Raw genomic sequence first — 18,290 nt, 5'->3', positions numbered from 1 at the left:
CAGTTTTTTATTTTTATTTTTTGGTACTCTTATTTGTGCTTCTCAACTAAAAAAATAACATGCATTAAAGAATTTAATTTGATATAATGAAAATTTTATTATTTTTAATATTAATTTATTTCACTTAAATTGATATTAATTTATAAAATAAAATAAATTAAACAAAAAAAACTATGTTAAATAATTTTTTTAAAAAAAGTATACTTATTGTACTTCAATTATTAAATTAAAAAATTTAAATTCATGGGAATAAAAAGAATGTAACTAAATTACAAATGTGAGAAGAATAATCAAACCATTTTACATAAGTGAGTACAACTGAATTTACTACTCGCGGAAATATTCTTGACAAACCACGAGATTTCCACCACCAATAGATAAACAACGCCCAAAATTAAATAAAAATTAAAAAAACCATTCTTTTTCTTTAGAAACAAATCAAAAACCACCGCAAAACCCTCTCCGAAAATCAAAGCTTTTTCAAAACCCGACGCCATTGAAATAGAAACAGCAGAAGAAGGAAACACGATGAGCGGTTCTTTGCGTAGATTCGGTAGCATCTCCCGCCTGTTACAGAAACAATCCGACTTAACCGGCCCGATCAACAGAATCCATTCGTTTCTCAGGAACCAAACGCAGGCTCAAACCAGGGAGTATTTCCGGTTCCCGAGCGTGGTAAAGAAAGTGAGAGAGTATGAGATCCCTCATTCGCTTTTGACTTCTCCGTTTTCTTCTTCTTCGTCTTCAGCGGCGTCGTTTGGGAAGGTTGGGTTTGTTGGATGGTATTTAGGAATGGTGAAATCGTGGCCCGTTTTAACTAAGAGCGTTACTTCCTCGGCTATTTATATAGCTGCTGATTTGTCTTCTCAGGTAATCCCTTTTTATTTTTTTAAACTTGTTTTTTGTTGATTAAAAGTTGAAAACTTTGTATTTACCTTCTGTTTGGTTGATGAGAAAGTGGAGGAAAAGGAAAGAAAATCTTCTGGGTTGTCTGGAAACTATACCTTTTTCTTTTCCTGACAAAGGATGCCCTTTCACACCAAAAACATGGAAGGAGGCTATGCTTGAGCTTTTGACAAGTCAAATTTGACTTGTCTTGTGCAGAAAACAAACATTTCATTTCTTGGAGGCATTTAGAACATTTAGGCTTCACAATTTATTTACTTATGCTTGAACAAATACCATGTAGTATTTCATTAAAAATGATTTAGTGGGTATTTTGTTGTTTAATTATCATTTGGAACTTTGTTTGCCGTATTAAGTATAGTTTGCCTGCATTTGGATATGAACTACGCATTTAGCATACATGCAAAATCTTGTTTGTATTTGTGTTCCCAGCAGTGTCTTTGTAGTTACTTGCATCAGGAGTCGGGATCTAAATCTTTTATTATGTTTTTAATATGGAATTCTGTGGTCAGACAATTTCAATGTCGCTGGCGGATCCTTACGATTTGGTGAGGATGTCACGCATGGCTGGATATGGATTGTTGATATTAGGGCCGTCTCTGCATTTCTGGTTCAACTTGATGTCGAAGCTCTTTCCGAAGAGGGATTTGATCACTACTTTCAAGAAAATGGCCATGGGGCAGCTCATTTTTGGACCTGTCATGACGGTTGTTTTCTTCTCGTTGAATGCTCGCCTACAAGGTATGCTCCTTACATGTCATAAGATGAACAAAGCTTTGCATTCATCAGCTACTTCTATTACGATGCCTTTCCTTGCATGTCGGAAGATGAATACAGCTTTGCGATTCTTTAGTTACTCTACTACGCTCTTATTATTCCTGTCGTGATATATATTCGCTCTGCCGATTTTTGTATTTTGAAAACAACCGAATTGCATCAATGTATGATGTTTATTACTCATGCATAACCTTTTTATAGCCATATTTACATGATCCAACTAGGACTCATATCGCGTTTCACCTTTACATATTTGAGAAATAATCGCGGTAAGTGCTTGCCTTAAGTTGTTGCGGATGGTTGTAGGTGAAAGCAGTGAAGAAATTGTTTCCAGGTTAAAGCGAGACTTGCTTCCTACAATGTTAAGTGGTGTGATGTACTGGCCGTTTTGCGACTTCATCACTTTCAGGTTCATCCCAGTTCATTTGCAGGTATGGTTGATTCTTCCTTCCTCTATCTGGCTTTAATTCATGAAATTTATTCCTGATGGCATTCATTTTGACAGCCGCTGGTGAGCAATTCATTTTCATATTTGTGGACTGTCTACATGACATACATGGCAAGTCTAGAGAAACCGGTCTCAGCTACCTGCTGATTGATTTGCTACCATCAGTTCTCTCGCGTTCAAGATCCGGCTTTCTACAACAGATTGAAGATAGGACAAAAAAATATTAACTCACCGGAATCCGGTCCTTATAGTCTTCGTGCAAAGATATGCTTAGGGGTAAAACACTAAAACTGGAAGGGATGAATCAAGTAGGGAATCATTATTTTTTGTTTTGAAATTTTGTTTCCTTCTTCTTCCACGTTACAGTTATTGTAAGTTTACATTTTTTGAGAAACTCTAGTCCTTTTATAGCAGCTTGCTGCTGCTGATCTTTGGATATAATACTTACATTTATCTAAAAAGTTTACATTTTGATGCAAAAATCTAGTAATATAAACGATAAGTGAGCATTTTGTAAGGAGATGAAGTATATAATCTTCAGTTTTAGTTGGATGATAATAGAATGATAATATCGTAATCTGCTTTAGTTTTCTTTTATATGGAGTTGCTTGAAATTCATACGTTTTGGCGTTCATGGAAGAATTGAGTTTTGTCTTCTTCAATAACTACTGAAAGTAACGGTGAATACCAAAACGGCGACCCGTGACAATGAACTTCCTGTTCTTCCCGCCATTGTGTTTCTCAGTCAAGCAAGAAGATGCCTGAAAATCCCAACCCATTTCAACCTTTGTTCCAAAAAAGTTCTAAAAAATTTCGTATTGCATCCGAATCCATCTCTCCAGTCTCATCCTAAAGGCTAATCATTCAGCAGCCACCGGAAAAACCATCTGATCTCCCCTCCAGCATCAAAACAAAACGCAGATTCCCCTGCCACCACTACCCATCTTCTCGTCAAGGTATCTTGCTCTCAAAACAAGGAAGCTTTTTTTTATCATTTCTGAGACCCGTTGTGTAGTTCTATAAGATTAACATGACTTAAAAGAAATATTTTTTAGGGTGAACTACATATTCATTCACCCTAGTTCCGTTGTTCCGTTTTGATCATCCAACTATTTTTTTAATATTATACCTAAATTTGTGTTTTAGTTCCATTTTGGTAACCCGAAGACCGTTGTTAGAAAATTAACGACTATGCTAGCATGTCACCATAACATAATGTAATGCCATCATTGAAAAAAATAAAAAAAAAAATTCACATCAATAGTTCTGTTTTTTTTAACGTTGTTAGTAAATATGTAGTTTACCCTCAACTTTAATAGAGGTGTGTTGCACGGAGTTAAAGGGTGAGGCATTGAATAAACCGATACCCCAATTAAACAAAAGCATCACTTAATGGGGTGTTTTTCCTTTCAGACCAATTATTCCATCATTTCATAATCTATATTTCTTTTAGTATTGTAAAGTGATAATAAAACAATATATGTTCATAATTTTTTTAATCATTGATAATGTATATACAGCTTAAAAATACAATTGTTCGAATTCAAGATCTCAAGAGAAAATAATATTCTCTTTAATCACTGAGATTACTCGATAGGTTCTATAACTGATATACGAGTATGACAATATAATCCTCCAAATAAATAGAAAAAAGAAATCAAATCAATACAATCAAATGGACATAATTACAACAGAAAAAACAGAAAGAGAGGGCATTGATGTAAGCCTCGCACCCCAAATGCATAAAACAGGGGGAGAAAAAAAGAAATTATATGATTGAAACATCGTTTTGTTTTTAAACACATGGATCACACAACAATTTGTATAAATATATATATTAAAAATGGGGAACTACCCATTAGAAGGAAAAGTGGAGGGACATAACAAATAAAATTGCATCTGGGTCATTTTCATATGATTAGAAGTGTCCAACGATCGCTTAGACGACCCACCACCTTTTTCTAATATCATTGTTCCCACTTTCATAGGATGATTTCAAATAAATAAGTCAACTTCATTTTGGCTTTTAAGATAACTCTATACCCTTTTCCAACTTATAATTTTTTTATTAGTATGAAGTGATCATAATATTAATTTTTATTAACTATGAACAATGTACACATCCTATAAACACAACTACTCAAATTTAAAACCTTAAAGTAGAAGAACACTTCTTTTAACCATTGAAACCACTTGATGAGTTCCCAACATATATAATTCAACAATATGTAGAAACTTTGTTCTCTAAGAACTATATATAATATCATAACGAACCATGATTTTACGTTAAGATATAAAATTTAATATTCAGTTAATGATTTATTCATTTCCAAATCGATTAATTAATCGAAAATATTAGATATTTAATATATATATTAAATGCATATTTTAAGCCCAAACACATTAAGAATTAAGACACGACTATTTTTTAATCATATTAGACTCAATAAATTAAATTGTCAAGACTTAATTAAATTTTAACTCAAATAAAAAAGTATCTATATTAAACTCAAATTAATCTAACTAAGAAATTATAATTTTTTTTGGTTAATTGGGTAAGTGATCGAATTAACCGAACTTTCTTCAGTTCAATTAATGATTTTATTAAAAAAAATGGTTTAATTAACAGTTAATTTAGTTTTAAACTGAATTTGCCGTTTAAACATCCCTAAACAAAAGGAAAACTACTTGCAAAATTATGGTTTAGTTTTAGGTAATATTTTGTGTTTAAAATTAGTGCCGAGAAATTCAATGCTATTGCAAGCTGTAGAAATGTTGGACCCTTCATACGCGTTGGAAACAAGGGAAATGGAGATTTCAAGAGGGACATTGCATCTTTATATTAAACTCTAATTAAACAAATGAGTTATTTATATTATAAGACTTTGCTTCCAATTATCACTATGCATTCTTTTTGTCTTCACTTTTCTTAATTTGGTATATTTTAATCCTTACATTATGTTGAAATTTGATAGTTAATCCCTATACTTTAACTTGGTATTATTTGGTCCTTTACCTTTATAAACTTATTAGTAGGTTTCGTTTGAAATTATCGTTACCTGTTTATTGTTCGTGGCATTGTTAGAAACACATGAAAATTCAATTAATCATATTTAATTAATAATTAGTTTATATTGTAATCAAGTGATCAGTTTTTTTTTAATCATGTCGTTACTTTAACAATAGTAGTTAAAGATATTATCAGTTTGAATTTACTAATAATGTTGTAAATATAAAGAGATAAATTATATCAAATTAAAATCAAATAATTAAATCTAAAATTTAAACATAAGAGGACTAAAACTTAGACATTCACTATACATATCTTTAAAACTTGAAGTTTGTTTGGTATAATATTTCATTTAATACCATCAATTTCTTTGTTGCTTGGAAGCTGTTTTCATGTCTCTCCTCTTCGGCTCTTCCTAGGGTACTCTCTCTATAACAACACAAATTGAAGGTAAATCCCGTAGGCCGTATGCTGTTTGTTTATTGAGAAAATTGATATTTTTTTCCCCGGAATATGGAACTAAATCTCAAATATAATATCAATAAACAATTGGTTCAGGTGTTTTCTAATCATTGATTTGATTTATGTTCAGCTTAATTAAAGTGATGTTAGATCAAAAGATTGTGCTTATGACAAAGGGTCTTAATCTTTGTTTTAAAGATTTTATTCCTAATTAATTTGCTTTATTTTTCGTTTCACATTAATTGTTGTGATATTGATATACCATCTGATGCATGCTTGTAATCGAAGTTGTAAGAGATTTGAATTTAATCGTGCATAAGTATCATATGCAAGTTGCAAATAATCGTAAAAACCTAACGTTTTAAAGTTGGAAATTTATAATTAATTAACCTAACGTTTTACGAAGAATCGTAAAAACCCAAAGCCACAAGCCCAGCTGATTCTCTATCTTTCTTTTCCTAAATCTGAGCTTACCTACTCTTCTCTCCTCTTTATCTCTGTAAACCCAGAAAGAAGGCTGTCTGGGTTTCACTGTGGTTGAAGTAAAAAATGGAAGATCCTTCCAAAACCCTGTATGGCTGCCCCTACACACTGGTTTAGATCACCTAAAATTCCTTCCCCCCCCCCAGTTTTTTAGCCATGGAAATGGAGACACTCACCACCCATTAATACACAGAAGTTTCTTTCAAAGCAATGTGGAAAAGAATTTAGATTCCTTGGCAGTCTCTGATGATGGTGGCTGCATTGTCTCGTCCACCAACTCCTTCACAGTCCGTTGAAGAACCGCGACAAGAAACAAATACCCATCAGAGAGAAAACCCAACAGCTGGAACAGCAAAAAGGCCTCCTCTCAAAGACAATGGCTCAACTGTTACGAGAAAACCCAGAGGTAGACAAGTTTCTTCGAGGTATTTGTCTCCATCTCCTTCCACTTCTTCTTATTCAGCAGCAGCCAAAACGCCGGCGAGATTTCCTTCACCGCTTATCTCTCGTTCCACTAATACGATATCGACGGGTAACAAAACAGCTACGAGATTTCATTCTCCGCTTGTTTCTCGTTCAACAAATGCTAGTTCTACTTCGACGACTTCATCTTTGCTTTCCAAACGGTCTCAATCCGTCGACCGGAGGCGTCCGGGGAGTCAATTGTCGCAAGGAAATAATGTTAATGGCACCGCGGAAATGTCAGCTGCTACCAAGATGTTGATTACTTCAACGAGAAGTTTGTCGGTTTCTTTCCAAGGTGAGGCCTATTCGCTTCCGATCAGTAAGACAAAGGCTCAAGTGGGTTCTACTTTGATAAGGAAAGAGACTCCCGAGAGACGTCGAGCAACTCCGGTGAGAGATCACGGGGAGAACTCGAAGCCGGCGGATCAGCCACTCTGGCCCGGGAGAACACGGCAAGTGATCCCGGGTTCGGGTTCAGGTTCTAATCCGTTGTATAGGAGCTTGGATTGTAGTGGTGAAAGGAAGGTTTTCGGATCTGGGACAATTTTAGCTAAGTCATTGCAACATTCGATGATGCTTGATGAGAGTAGCAGGAGGGTTTCCTTTGATGGTGGTAGTAGACTGAGTTTGGATTTGGGAAGTTCCGAGTTATTAAAAGAAGCTAATAAGCAAAACCCAGATTCCAATTCTTTAATTGAGGCTCATTGTGAACTTGCTACATCTGATACAGATAGTATATCTTCTGGGAGCACCAATTCTGGAACTGGAAGAAGTGGGAATTTGAAAGGGAAGAATGTACCCAGTAATATTGCCGTCTCTGCCAGGTTTTGGCAGGAAACTAATAGCCGGTTAAGGCGGTTGCAGGACCCAGGTTCACCGTTGTCTTCAAGCCCAGGGTCTAGAATTGGTTCTCCAGCTAAGTTTAGTCAATCAAGAAGGGTTTCTTGTGATGGTGCAGTGGCTTCTCCTATGAGAGGTAGTATAAGACCTGCTTCTCCTAGTAAGCTTTGGACATCTTTGAGTTCGTCTCCATCAAGAGGGCTAAGTCCTGGTCGGGTTAGAAATGCAGTTGGTAGTAAAGAGATGAGTGGTACTGCTGTTAATACCCCTTCGATCCTTAGCTTTTCTGTTGATTGGAGGGGAAAGAAGGGAGAGGATCGAATTGTTGATGCTCACATGTTGAGGCTTTTTTATAATGGTTATTTGCAATGGAGATTTGCAAATGCAAGGGCAGATGCTACTTTCATCACGCAGAAACTGAGTGCCGAGGTATGGTCACACTCCCTTTCCATCTCATAATCCTCCTCAATACATTCAATGTTCATGCCCACTTGATTTTTGATTAACTATTTGATGAATGCTTTAATTTTTTTCACCAATATTAGTTTGGCAACAAAAGATTGCCTATGATATCCATAAGTGGCAACTTAGTTCTTGCATTATGATATCCCTTGGAGAGATCATATAGTGTAGTCCAATATGTTATTATTTAATATATTTTGGGTGCTTTATTGCTAAATTCATGCACCGGTTGCATTTCATTTGGTTTTTCATTTATGGCTGCATGAATTACCCATAACTCCTAAGAAAGTGGTACCATTTCCAGTTGTCTTTTTTATATTTGCTATTGAGACTAGATTTAGTGACATAAGAGGGTCTTAAGGCAATATATTGTCATGCTTTTGAATAGTACAAATATTTGATGCGATCATTGATATGTGAGTTGGCTTGGCTCCATGTTGAAAATAAGAGCTAGAACTCGAGGCAGGTTTGGCATGGTACTTACCGGCTCAAGATGATGTAAAACTTTTTGAGAAATTCGTATTTATGAATGTTATTTAGCAGCCTCTTTACCCCTCCTTCATTTTCTCACTAGAATACATTATCGGTAACTATAATTGCTTAAACTTACTTGAGTAGTATTTTGAGTTCTCACCATTATAGAGAGGCCAAAGATGTAGATTATTTGAAGAAAAACAGATTATTTGGTGTTAATATGGCTGCAGAGGAGGTTGATGATTGGGCGGCGTCTATTGGTTGTGCAGTTGGGAATTTTCCTTCTGAATATCTAGTCTTGCCTCTCAGTGCAACACGAAATTCTTCCTCTCTTTGGGATCAGGTGGTTTCAAAATTTTACAAGAAGCTTGCAGGTTGGAAAACTGCCACTCTTTCATTGGCAGGGAGGTTAGTCTTGATTAAATCGGTTCTTTGCTCACTTCCAACGTACTACTTGTCTCTCTTTAAAATTCCCTCTTCGGTTAATTCCAAACTCAATTCCATTATGTCTAAATTCTTATCGGGAGGTGGAATGGTGAGAAACAAAATTCATTGGGTTAGTTGGCCAAATGTGTGCAAATCTAAGGAGGGAGGATTGGGAGTGTTGAATATTAAAAATACGAACAAAGCCCTTCTGGGGAAATGGTCTTAGAGGTTTGCTAATGAAAGGAATGTTGTTTGGAGAAGGTTGATATGTTCTAAATACAATTTAGATCCTTACACATTATTGTTTAATAGCAAGATACCATCTCAATCTTCTTGGATATGGAGTTCAGTGGTTAATACTCATTTTAAAGAAGACTCATTTGGCTCAAAATTTCGTAGTATGTGCAGAATTTAAGTTGGTAGTGGTCAATTTATTCGATTTTGGCAGGACAAATGGGCAATGGACTGCCCTCTTAAAGTCTCTTTTCCGAGGCTGTTTGCTCTCTCTTCAAATCAGAGTGGTAAATTATTCGAATTCGGCGAGTTTAGTTCTTTGGGTTGGATTTGGAATATTCAATTGAGGAAGAGCTTGGCAGATTGGGAATTTGAACAGTGGGCGGATCTGATGACTATCATTTCTAATTTTTGTTTGTCTAAAGAGGCCAGTGATGCTCTGATCTGGAAAGGGAACGGGGTTGGTGTTTATTCTGTAAATTCATGCGTGAAGATTTGTTCCTCGGGTTCCCAGGAGAATTCTTTTTGGAAGAAAGTTTTGTGGAAAGGATTGGTGCCACCAAAAATTGAATTCTTTATGTGGCAGGTGGTTCTTCAAAAACTGCCAGTGAGGACTGAACTGGTTAAAAGAGGGGTTACGGATATTGTAGATCTCTCTTGTCCTCTATGTAATTTGGTTGACGAATCCTCTTCTCACTTATTTTTCTCTTGTTCTGTCGTGTGGTCTCTTTGGAATAAATTTGTACAGTATTGGAACATTAGCTCGGTTTTTCAAGAAAATGCGTAGAACTTCCTGTTGGCTTGGGAAGAACTAAATTCCAGTTCTGCTATTTGGAACTTTATTCCCGCTGTTGTTATTTGGACTGTTTGGAAAGTTAGAAATGATATTTTCTTCGAAAGAGGGAAGTTAAACCTGACTAACTTATTTTCTTTAGCCAGAGTTAGGCTTGCATCTTGGTTCTTAGCTAAGTTTGCAGATTCTGTCATTTCTTTGGATTCTCTTATCAGTGACCCTTCCCTTGGGGATTCATGTTTCCCTCTTAACAAATCGATTGTCTCTACGATCCCTTGGTCCCCCCTCCTAAAGGCTTTGTCAAACTGAATGTGGATGCAGCTACCAGTTGTGATTGGAAGAGCAGTGGAATTGCGGGTATTCTAAGAGATGATGAAGGTCTACTTTTAGGTTCTTTTAAGAAGGCTACTGGTCCGGGTCCTCCTATTCTGATGGAGTTAAAGGCTGTTCATGAGGGATTATATTTCTTTGATTCAATGAGAATAGGTATTAAGGGTCGATTGATTATTGAATCAGATTGTAAAATGGTAGTGGAATGAGTTAAGAATGGAACTATGTGTCCTGATTTCTATGCCTCCACTGTTAGTGACATAGTGGTTAAGCTTAAAGAAGTGGAGGGAGTTATTAGATGGGTGGCTAGAACAACCAATATAGAGGCTGATGGGTTGGCAAAGTCTGGTATTGGCTAATTTTAGTGTGTTTTTAGGTGTTTTTATTATGGGTTGTTATGATTGTTTGTAAGGGTTTATCTTGATGTTGTAAATCTTATGTATCTTTTTATTAATAAAGTATAAGACACTCTTTTCCTCCTTCGTCTGATTAGGGAATTCAATCTGAGTTCCTTAATAATGAAGGGGTTTTTTAATGAGGCCTTCTCCTATAAAAAAAAATATTGGATGCTGTACAGTTATAGTCATTGGGTTGGATTCTGATAAATATTTTATTCTGTCCTTATTGTCATTGTGTCACTTCTGCTATGGTCCCTTTTTAACGCCTAAGTTAGAGGCAAAGAAAGGTTAATTATATAAAAAAGTAAAAGCCTATTGTGTGTTTGATATATGTGGTCAATATGGAGACTGGAATGAGTGTTCGTCATAAACTGTATGAATTTGATACGTGAGATCAAAGTAGATCAATTGTGGCTGATTGTGTGTTTCAATCTAGTCCCAATTCTGTACTTATGAAGAGATTTCGAGCTGCTTCCATCTCTGTCTATCTGTATTTACTGTTATAAATTTGCTTAATGGAATGTCTAATGGACGTATTGGAAAAAGGCTGAAATTGGAGATACAACTGACCAGGAATTATTTAAATATAGATCGGATTCCATTATTCTCTGTCGTCAATTTGCCATGATGCTCTTACTTATGTTCTTTGCAAGAGATAAGTGAATTATGCCGACTGTATATCAGTTAAAAGGGCCTATTCAAAGATTATATTAACAGGTAGAATTGGAATGATTTCTCTGCTTTGAATATTCTTTAGGATGTCGCACTTCTTGGGTAACAACAATCAGTGTTGAGTCAAAATTGGTCTGCAGAGTTTTCCATATAATAAACATTAATGGTTAATGACAGAAAAACAGAAGAGAAACTGAAAAGCAGAAAGAAAGAAAGAAACTGAAGTTCTTATTTTCTAATATCACGTAACAGTAGGCATATGTCCCCTATTTAATACTTAGTAATTAACTCCTAATAAAATACTCTACTGGAAGATGATACAGGAAGATAAAGTTTATCCAGAGATAAGGATATTAAGGACTCAAACTTAAAAAACTCCTAAGACAGTAGGTACTCCTAATAAAGTATTAAAGTAAACATAATTAGGACTCTAATACAATTCAACATCCCCCCTCAAGCTGGTGAATGAATATCTGTCATTCCCAGCTTGCTAAGAATATCTTGATATGTTTTCCTTGATAGTCCTTTTGTGAGTATATTAACTGGTACTTTGTTGAGACGAATGGAGTGCAAATCAATCCACTATCCAATTTCCCTTGATGAAATGCCTATCAACTTCGATATGCTTTGTTCAATCATGCTGACAGGATTATGAGCAATATTGATAGTTGATTTACTGTCACAATAGAGTTTCATGGTCCCTTCTGTCTTAATTCCTAAATCATCTAGGATTATATGCACCCAGAGTAACTCGCATACTCTCAATGTCATCGATTTGAATTCTGATTCAGCACTTGATCTTGCTACCGCATTATGCTTTTTACTTCTCCATGTTATTAGGTTTTCTCCTAGAATTGTGCAATACCCAGATGTTGACTTCCTCTCGGCTAAGGACCCTACATAATCTACATCTGTGTATGCTTGAATTTGTTTGATGTTTAAACAAAATCCCTTTTCCCAGACTGCATTTCAAGTATTGCAGTATCCTATTTACTGCTTTTAGATGTGATTCTTTGCGATTGTGCATAAACTGGCTGACATTACTCACCGCAAATGTTGTATCCTGTCTTGTGTGTGCTAGATATATCAATCTTCCAACCAGCCATTGATTACTCTGGGTTCTTCAGGAGCATTACATAGTCCATGATTGAATTCAATTGGCATTTCTTCTGGTTTTACAACCCATTTTCCTGTCTCTTTGAGCAAGTCGAGTACATACTTCTGTTGAGAAATTAAGATTCCTTGCTTTGAACGTACTATCTCAATGCCTAGGAAGTATTTCAATTTTACTAGCTCTTTGATTTCAAATTCCTTCAAAAGAAATTTCTTCAAGTTCTCCATTTCTTCAACATCATTACCAGTCACTATAATGTCATCTACATACACCAATAACGTTGTAACCTTTCCAAAGTTATTAGTGTCTTGTGAACAAAGTATGATCACCCTGTCTTTGCTTATATCCCAGTGATATCATTACCTTAGTAAATCTCTCAAACCAGGCTCGTGGTGATTGTTTGAGCTCATAAAGAGCTTTCTTTAGCTTGCACACCGTTCCTTTCTTTGACTCAAAACTAGGAGGAACCACCATGTAAATTTCCTCTTCAAGACCACCATGGACGAATGCATTTTCAACATCAAACTGCTGTAGCTTCCACTTAAAAATAGCTGCTTCTTGCCGTGTTCATTTTCATTACGGAAGCAAATGTCTCAAGGTAGTCAATTGCATCGGTTTGAGACTTTGAGTATATCCTTTGGAAACCAGCCTTGCTCTTTATCTTTCCACTGAGTCATTGGCCTTGTATTTTTATAGAAAACACCCATCTGCATCCAACTGGTTTTTTTTATTACTTGGACAATTCAACCAACTCCAATGTTTTGTTTTTATTTCAAGGATTGTCATTTCTGTTTTCATAGCATCCTCCCGCCTCTTATTTCCTAATGCCTCAGTCAGGTTTTTTGGTACAAGTATTGATGAAGATTGGTTAGGAAATTTTTATGATTTTGGGACAGGTTCTGATAGGACAAGAAGAGATATAGTGGATGTTTCGTGCAGGTCCTTTTTCATTTCCTAAGGGCAATGAGTATTGAGTAGGTCATTAGTGTTTGGGTTTTCATTTTCTGGCTCTATATTTGGTGTGGTATTGCCATTCAGTATAGAAGAGATCTCGGGTACCTGTTTAGAAACAATTTTTGTTGAGTGTGCAATAACATGAATAGGAGATTGTACTTGTACCCGTCGAGAGATTGATGCCTTTTTCTTGGAATAAACCTTTATTTAGCTCTCTTGATTTCCCTCATCTTCCATCATTTCAACAGGCTTAGCTGACTTGTTTAGTGTAGTAGGCTTAGGTTCTGGAATTGGTGATTTGCAAAGAATTGATGTCGACTGTAAAGTGGTAGACTTAGAAAGATTAGGATCAAGAAGAAAATACTGTCAGTGTTATCTTCACTCAAAAGTCTCCCCTGAAGATTAGTAGGCTGAAAAGAGAATCATTTTCAACAAAAGTGACATCAATTGAGACGAATTTTTTGAGAAGGTGGGTGATAGCATTTATAACCTTTTTTGTGTAGAGGAATATCCAACAAAGATGCATTTAATGGCACGCGGATTTGATTTTCCTCTAAGGTGAGAATGAATAGGAACAAAGGCAATACACCAAAAAATACGAGGAATAAGGTTATTAGAGGCCAAGAAGTTGGGAAAAAAACCTTAGGAGAACGTCAATCGGACTTTGCATTTCAAGAACATGTGTGGGTAGTCTATTGATTAGATGGGTAGCAGTTAAGACAATCACCCCCAGTATTGTTTAGGGACATGCTTATGAAACAATAGAGCTCTAACGACTTCTAGGAGATGACCATTTTTTCTCTCTGCTACACCATTTTGCTCTTGAGGTGGTAACTCATGAATAATTCATGCTTTCTGAAAAAGGAGAAAGGAATTGCTTAAAGTAATCTTTTGGACTATTTGAACGAAATCTCTTAATTTTGGTACCAAACTAAGTGTTAACAATATTATAGAAGTTAGGAAAGACTTTGCTCACATCGGATTTCTGTTTGAGGAGATAGATCCATGTGATACGAGTACAATCATCTATAAAGAAACAAACCATTGAGCACCAGAAACATTTGAAACAGTTGAAGGCCCCCAAATATCACTATATAGAAGACTAAAAGGAACTCGACTTATTTTTTATTACTAAGAGGAAATGACGCCCATTTGTGTCTGGCTAATTCACAATCAGTACCACGAAAAGAATCAAGAGCAAGACCGTTAAATAAAGAAGGAAACATGAACTGATTATCCTAAAAGACAATACCTAAATGGCGATGATGAAGCCAGATTTTATCCTTATCCTAAAGGAGCACGATTTCTGGACTTTTGCAGCTGGATCTAATGTCAGCTGGAGCTTTTGTCGAATTCTCAAGTTGAGATCTATTGCTTTCCCTATAGTCTCGGCTGCTCATCAGCCGATCAAGGAAGTCTGGGATAAGATTCGGATAAAACGCATGAAGGTTTGTTGGCACAAACTTATCTGGTATCCTTTGCATATCCCAAAACACAGTTTGATTTCATGGATGGCCTTATTGAATCGGTTACCAACCAGAGACAGGTTGCAGAAATTGGGTTTATGTTCTGATTCTACATGTGTTAACTGCTGTCAAGATCAAGAATCGCGAGATCACCTCTTCTCTCACTGTCCTTTTGCTATCGAACTTTGGAAAGCAGTTTTACAACTGAACGATATGACTATTACTCCTCTTACTTGGGAAACTATGGTATCTTGGGCTAGCACAACTTGGAGAGGGAAGTCTCTTATCTCCACCTTATTGAAGATTTCTTGGAACGCTTTTATCTACTTCATCTGGCAGGAAAGGAATCAACGTATTTTCCAGGGTCGGCAAAGATCGATCGATATTTTGCTTAATGACATTATTGAAACTGTTAGTATTAGACTTAGGGGCAAAGCTATTAATAGACTTGATAGAACTAACCAATTGCTTTGTAATGCTTGGGGTATAGTCTAACCAAGCTTTGGTTCTTTTGCATTTAGGTTGCTTTGTCTCTTTGTTGGCTGATTTGTTGTAGTATAACATTGTTATTTTGGGTAATAAATTCTGATTTATCCAAAAAAAAAAAAAATAATCATAGTTGGGACTTTAATGCAATTTGACAGTAAATATTTTTTTATCAACCATTTGGTGCAATTATCAGTTTGATATAAAAATAGAAAATACTAATCGTGAGTTTAGGTTTAACATGATCTCTAATAAGTATCTCCAATGTTTCCTTCTTTTGTATCAGAAAAATCTGTGGAATGCATGGGTAACAACATCAGAACTGCGGCATTCTGTCACCCTCAAGAGAGTTAAGTTGCTATTGTTGAGGCAAAAGTTGAAATTGACTTCCATCCTGAAAAGACAAGTAAGTTTCAAACTTCTAGTTTCTAACAGGAGTAAACTAAACCCATGTATACTTCTTCATAGACACAACTGTTTCATCTGATTATGGTTTTACCTTTGTATTTGTCATATCATGCATGTAATTCATGTTTGTATCCATGAATTTACCAAAGTAGGACTTGACCTTATAATAAGTTTCCTGCAATGGTCAAAGTGGGCTGCCTGGCCTTTAATATTTTGTAGGAGCAGTTGCAATTCAATTACATCATGAAACGAGTAGGTACTCAGTATTTGTAAACATGGAAAAAAAGAAGAAGAAAATCTGATATATTATTCTTGTTTTCCATAGAGAATGGGTCTGTGTCAGATATATATTCGAATCTCATGCACCTTCTAGAGTTGGAGGAAGTCAGAAAGCAAAAAAAGAAAATAAGAAACCTAGTCAAGAAGAGAAATCTTGTTACTGTAATATTTGATTCCCAAAATGAAAACAGCTGCTGCTGGTTCGATAATTTGACTCCTCAGATCATCTGTTGCCCATCCTAACTTCATGCTAGTTAGAACAGGCCTTATCATTTCCATTCTCCATTACAAGATGCTGGCTTTCATAGCATGGATTCTCTTCGTGACATACATTTTTATAATCGGTGAATGTAGATAGCTCATTTAGAAGTGTGGGACCTTCTTGAAAGAGATCACTCTAGCTCTTTGCTAGGAGCAACTGAAGCTTTAAAGGCTAGTACTCTTCGACTTCCAATTGTTGGAAAAGCCACAGTAAGTTTCTTCCCCATTTTTCTTCTACTTTTCAATACGCAATGTGTTAATGATTCAGTTCATGACTATCAGTGTGGTTTAAAATTTTGATCTTGTTCCTCTTTGTCTTTCTGTTTTCTCTTATAATAGGTTGATATCCAAAATCTGAAGGATGCTGTCAGTTCAGCAGTTGAGATGATGCAGGCAATGGCATCTTCGATAAGCTCACTATCATCCAAGGTAAAATTCATTAATTCAATTTTCTGGACATTAGCCTTCCAAAATAAACACCATTTAAGTTATTTTGTGGTATTTGTTCATAATCATTGGGTTCTTTACATGCCAGTTGTAACTTGTAAAGATGTGGTCAGAGCTCTATAGCTAGCTCTTAATTAGCATTAGATATAAAAAGCTGATTATGGCTGCGGAAAATGGAAAGCACTCAACCATAAATAATAGCCGTGAAACTAGATAGACGGTGGAACTGACGAACTGTGGAAGTATTTATGTTACCATCCGTAGTGGGCCTTAAAAGAAGAGATGCGATATTCCAATTCAGTTGCTTTCTTTTATGGGAAAGGGAACTGCTTACTGAAAGATAATGCTGAAAAGAAGGGAAAGTTAATAGAAAAATCCTTTGCGACTGATTGGATTCTTTGCCTTGCTTTTCTTATCTAAAAATCAGATCAGACGTTTTTGTCAACAGGAACTACTATTATTCATTATCAAGAGATACTTGGTAATCTCCATTAAGAAACAGATTCCTTGTGTTCTGAACTTGCACTTTTTTTTTTTTGATAAGAAGGTAGGCCTCTTTAAAAACCCCCTCCATGATTAATGGAGCACAAAGTGCTCCTTAATCTTTGTGCTCTATAATCAGCGGAAGGAGGAAAAGAGTGCCTTAATTCATTAAAAACCGAAAGATACATAATGTATAAAAACAAAACACACCCTTTACAATAATCAACCCAAATCCTAACTAAAGCCTGAACATACACTTTGAAAAGGGCAAATCTACCTTATTATCTTAATATCATTTGTCCCTTGCAGGTGGAGGAAATGAATTCTCTGGTAGCGGAACTTGTGAGCTTGGCTGCAAAGGAAAAGGTTTTGCTTGAACGATGTAAAGAGTTTTTGTCCGCAATAGCAGCCATTCAGGTCAAATATGGTGTTTTGTTTTATATTCCGATCTTTTTTCTGCTTTCATTGCTTTATGCGGCTCATTCTGAATATTTTCAACAGGTGCAGGACTGTAGCTTAAGGTCACATATAATACAAGTAAATCACGTACCCGTGACCAGCAACCTGACCACGCATATGTAGAACTAATCTTATTTGACAACTCACCCTAAACGCTAACATTACACCCGAGCTCATGTTTCTTACAATGGGCGGAGGCAGCACCTGACAAAATCACAGAAGACTGAGTATATCTTAGGTTTGTCTTCTCATTTTAGCTGTTTTAGAACCAGTTGTCTTTTTTCAAGATCACGTGGCTTTTCCCTTCAACTGATTTCTGTATACAAGAACTCCTGATTTCTTTTTGGCTTTGTTCTTCTTTCATTAGGTAAAAGAAAGTATTGTATATATAAATATGTAAGTTCATCCGATGATCGATCATCATGTATTTCTCAACCTACATTGATTGATTATCTTAGCATGATCTTGTTGATGCTTGTTAAATCATACACCATCTTTTCCCATTTCTCCTTATTCATTGAACTGCATCCACATTGATATTGTGTTGATAGTGTAATATAGAACCGAGTGCAGGAAAACGAACCAAGTTTCCTTCTCGAACTGAGTAAGCCTTGTTGATCAAACAACTACGTCCCGGAATTTCATTTTGGTCGTTTGGGGTGAGATGATCAATGTTTGAAACGTAAGGAGCATTCAAGCGTCATCTTGAGTAAACAACAAGAGGGATCCACCATTTTCCTTTTGATTTTGTCA

The 18,290-nt window shown here is 35.8% G+C and overlaps 2 protein-coding genes across 2 annotated transcripts; both read left to right on the top strand.

The window, feature by feature from the left end:
• The first annotated feature begins 468 nt into the window (after window positions 1-468).
• LOC120134429 (PXMP2/4 family protein 4-like) lies at window positions 469-2,482 on the top strand. Its single transcript, XM_039150863.1, has 4 exons — window positions 469-870; window positions 1,419-1,647; window positions 1,990-2,114; window positions 2,189-2,482. The coding sequence occupies exons 1-4, from the start codon at window positions 529-531 to the stop codon at window positions 2,276-2,278; spliced, it is 786 nt and encodes a 261-aa protein (XP_039006794.1). The 5' UTR covers window positions 469-528; the 3' UTR covers window positions 2,279-2,482.
• Window positions 2,483-5,579: 3,097 nt separating this feature from the next.
• LOC120134424 (QWRF motif-containing protein 2-like) lies at window positions 5,580-17,877 on the top strand. The gene is made up of 7 exons (XM_039150860.1): window positions 5,580-5,591; window positions 6,283-7,820; window positions 15,487-15,606; window positions 16,242-16,358; window positions 16,488-16,577; window positions 17,388-17,495; window positions 17,580-17,877. Exons 2-7 carry the CDS (start codon window positions 6,333-6,335, stop codon window positions 17,658-17,660), a joined length of 2,004 nt encoding a protein of 667 aa, XP_039006791.1. The 5' UTR covers window positions 5,580-5,591; window positions 6,283-6,332; the 3' UTR covers window positions 17,661-17,877.
• The last annotated feature ends 413 nt before the right edge of the window (window positions 17,878-18,290 follow it).

The sequence above is a fragment of the Hibiscus syriacus genome, unplaced genomic scaffold (assembly GCF_006381635.1).
Source record: "Hibiscus syriacus cultivar Baekdansim isolate YM2019G1 unplaced genomic scaffold, ASM638163v2 tig00110597_pilon, whole genome shotgun sequence".
In the NCBI taxonomy this organism is placed as follows: domain Eukaryota; kingdom Viridiplantae; phylum Streptophyta; class Magnoliopsida; order Malvales; family Malvaceae; genus Hibiscus; species Hibiscus syriacus.
The sequence above is the reverse complement of the archived record's forward strand: the minus strand, read 5'-3'. Positions and strand labels throughout refer to the sequence as shown.

Coding starts and splice junctions, on each gene's coding strand:
- LOC120134424 (XM_039150860.1), top strand. CDS start 6,333: ATGATGGTGGCTGCATTGTCTCGTCCACCAACTCCTTCACAGTCCGTT. Junction 7,821..15,486: donor CGCAGAAACTGAGTGCCGAG/GTATGGTCACAC, acceptor CTTTTGTATCAG/AAAAATCTGTGGAATGCATG. Junction 17,496..17,579: donor CCGCAATAGCAGCCATTCAG/GTCAAATATGGT, acceptor TATTTTCAACAG/GTGCAGGACTGTAGCTTAAG.
- LOC120134429 (XM_039150863.1), top strand. CDS start 529: ATGAGCGGTTCTTTGCGTAGATTCGGTAGCATCTCCCGCCTGTTACAG. Junction 871..1,418: donor CTGCTGATTTGTCTTCTCAG/GTAATCCCTTTT, acceptor TTCTGTGGTCAG/ACAATTTCAATGTCGCTGGC. Junction 2,115..2,188: donor TCATCCCAGTTCATTTGCAG/GTATGGTTGATT, acceptor TCATTTTGACAG/CCGCTGGTGAGCAATTCATT.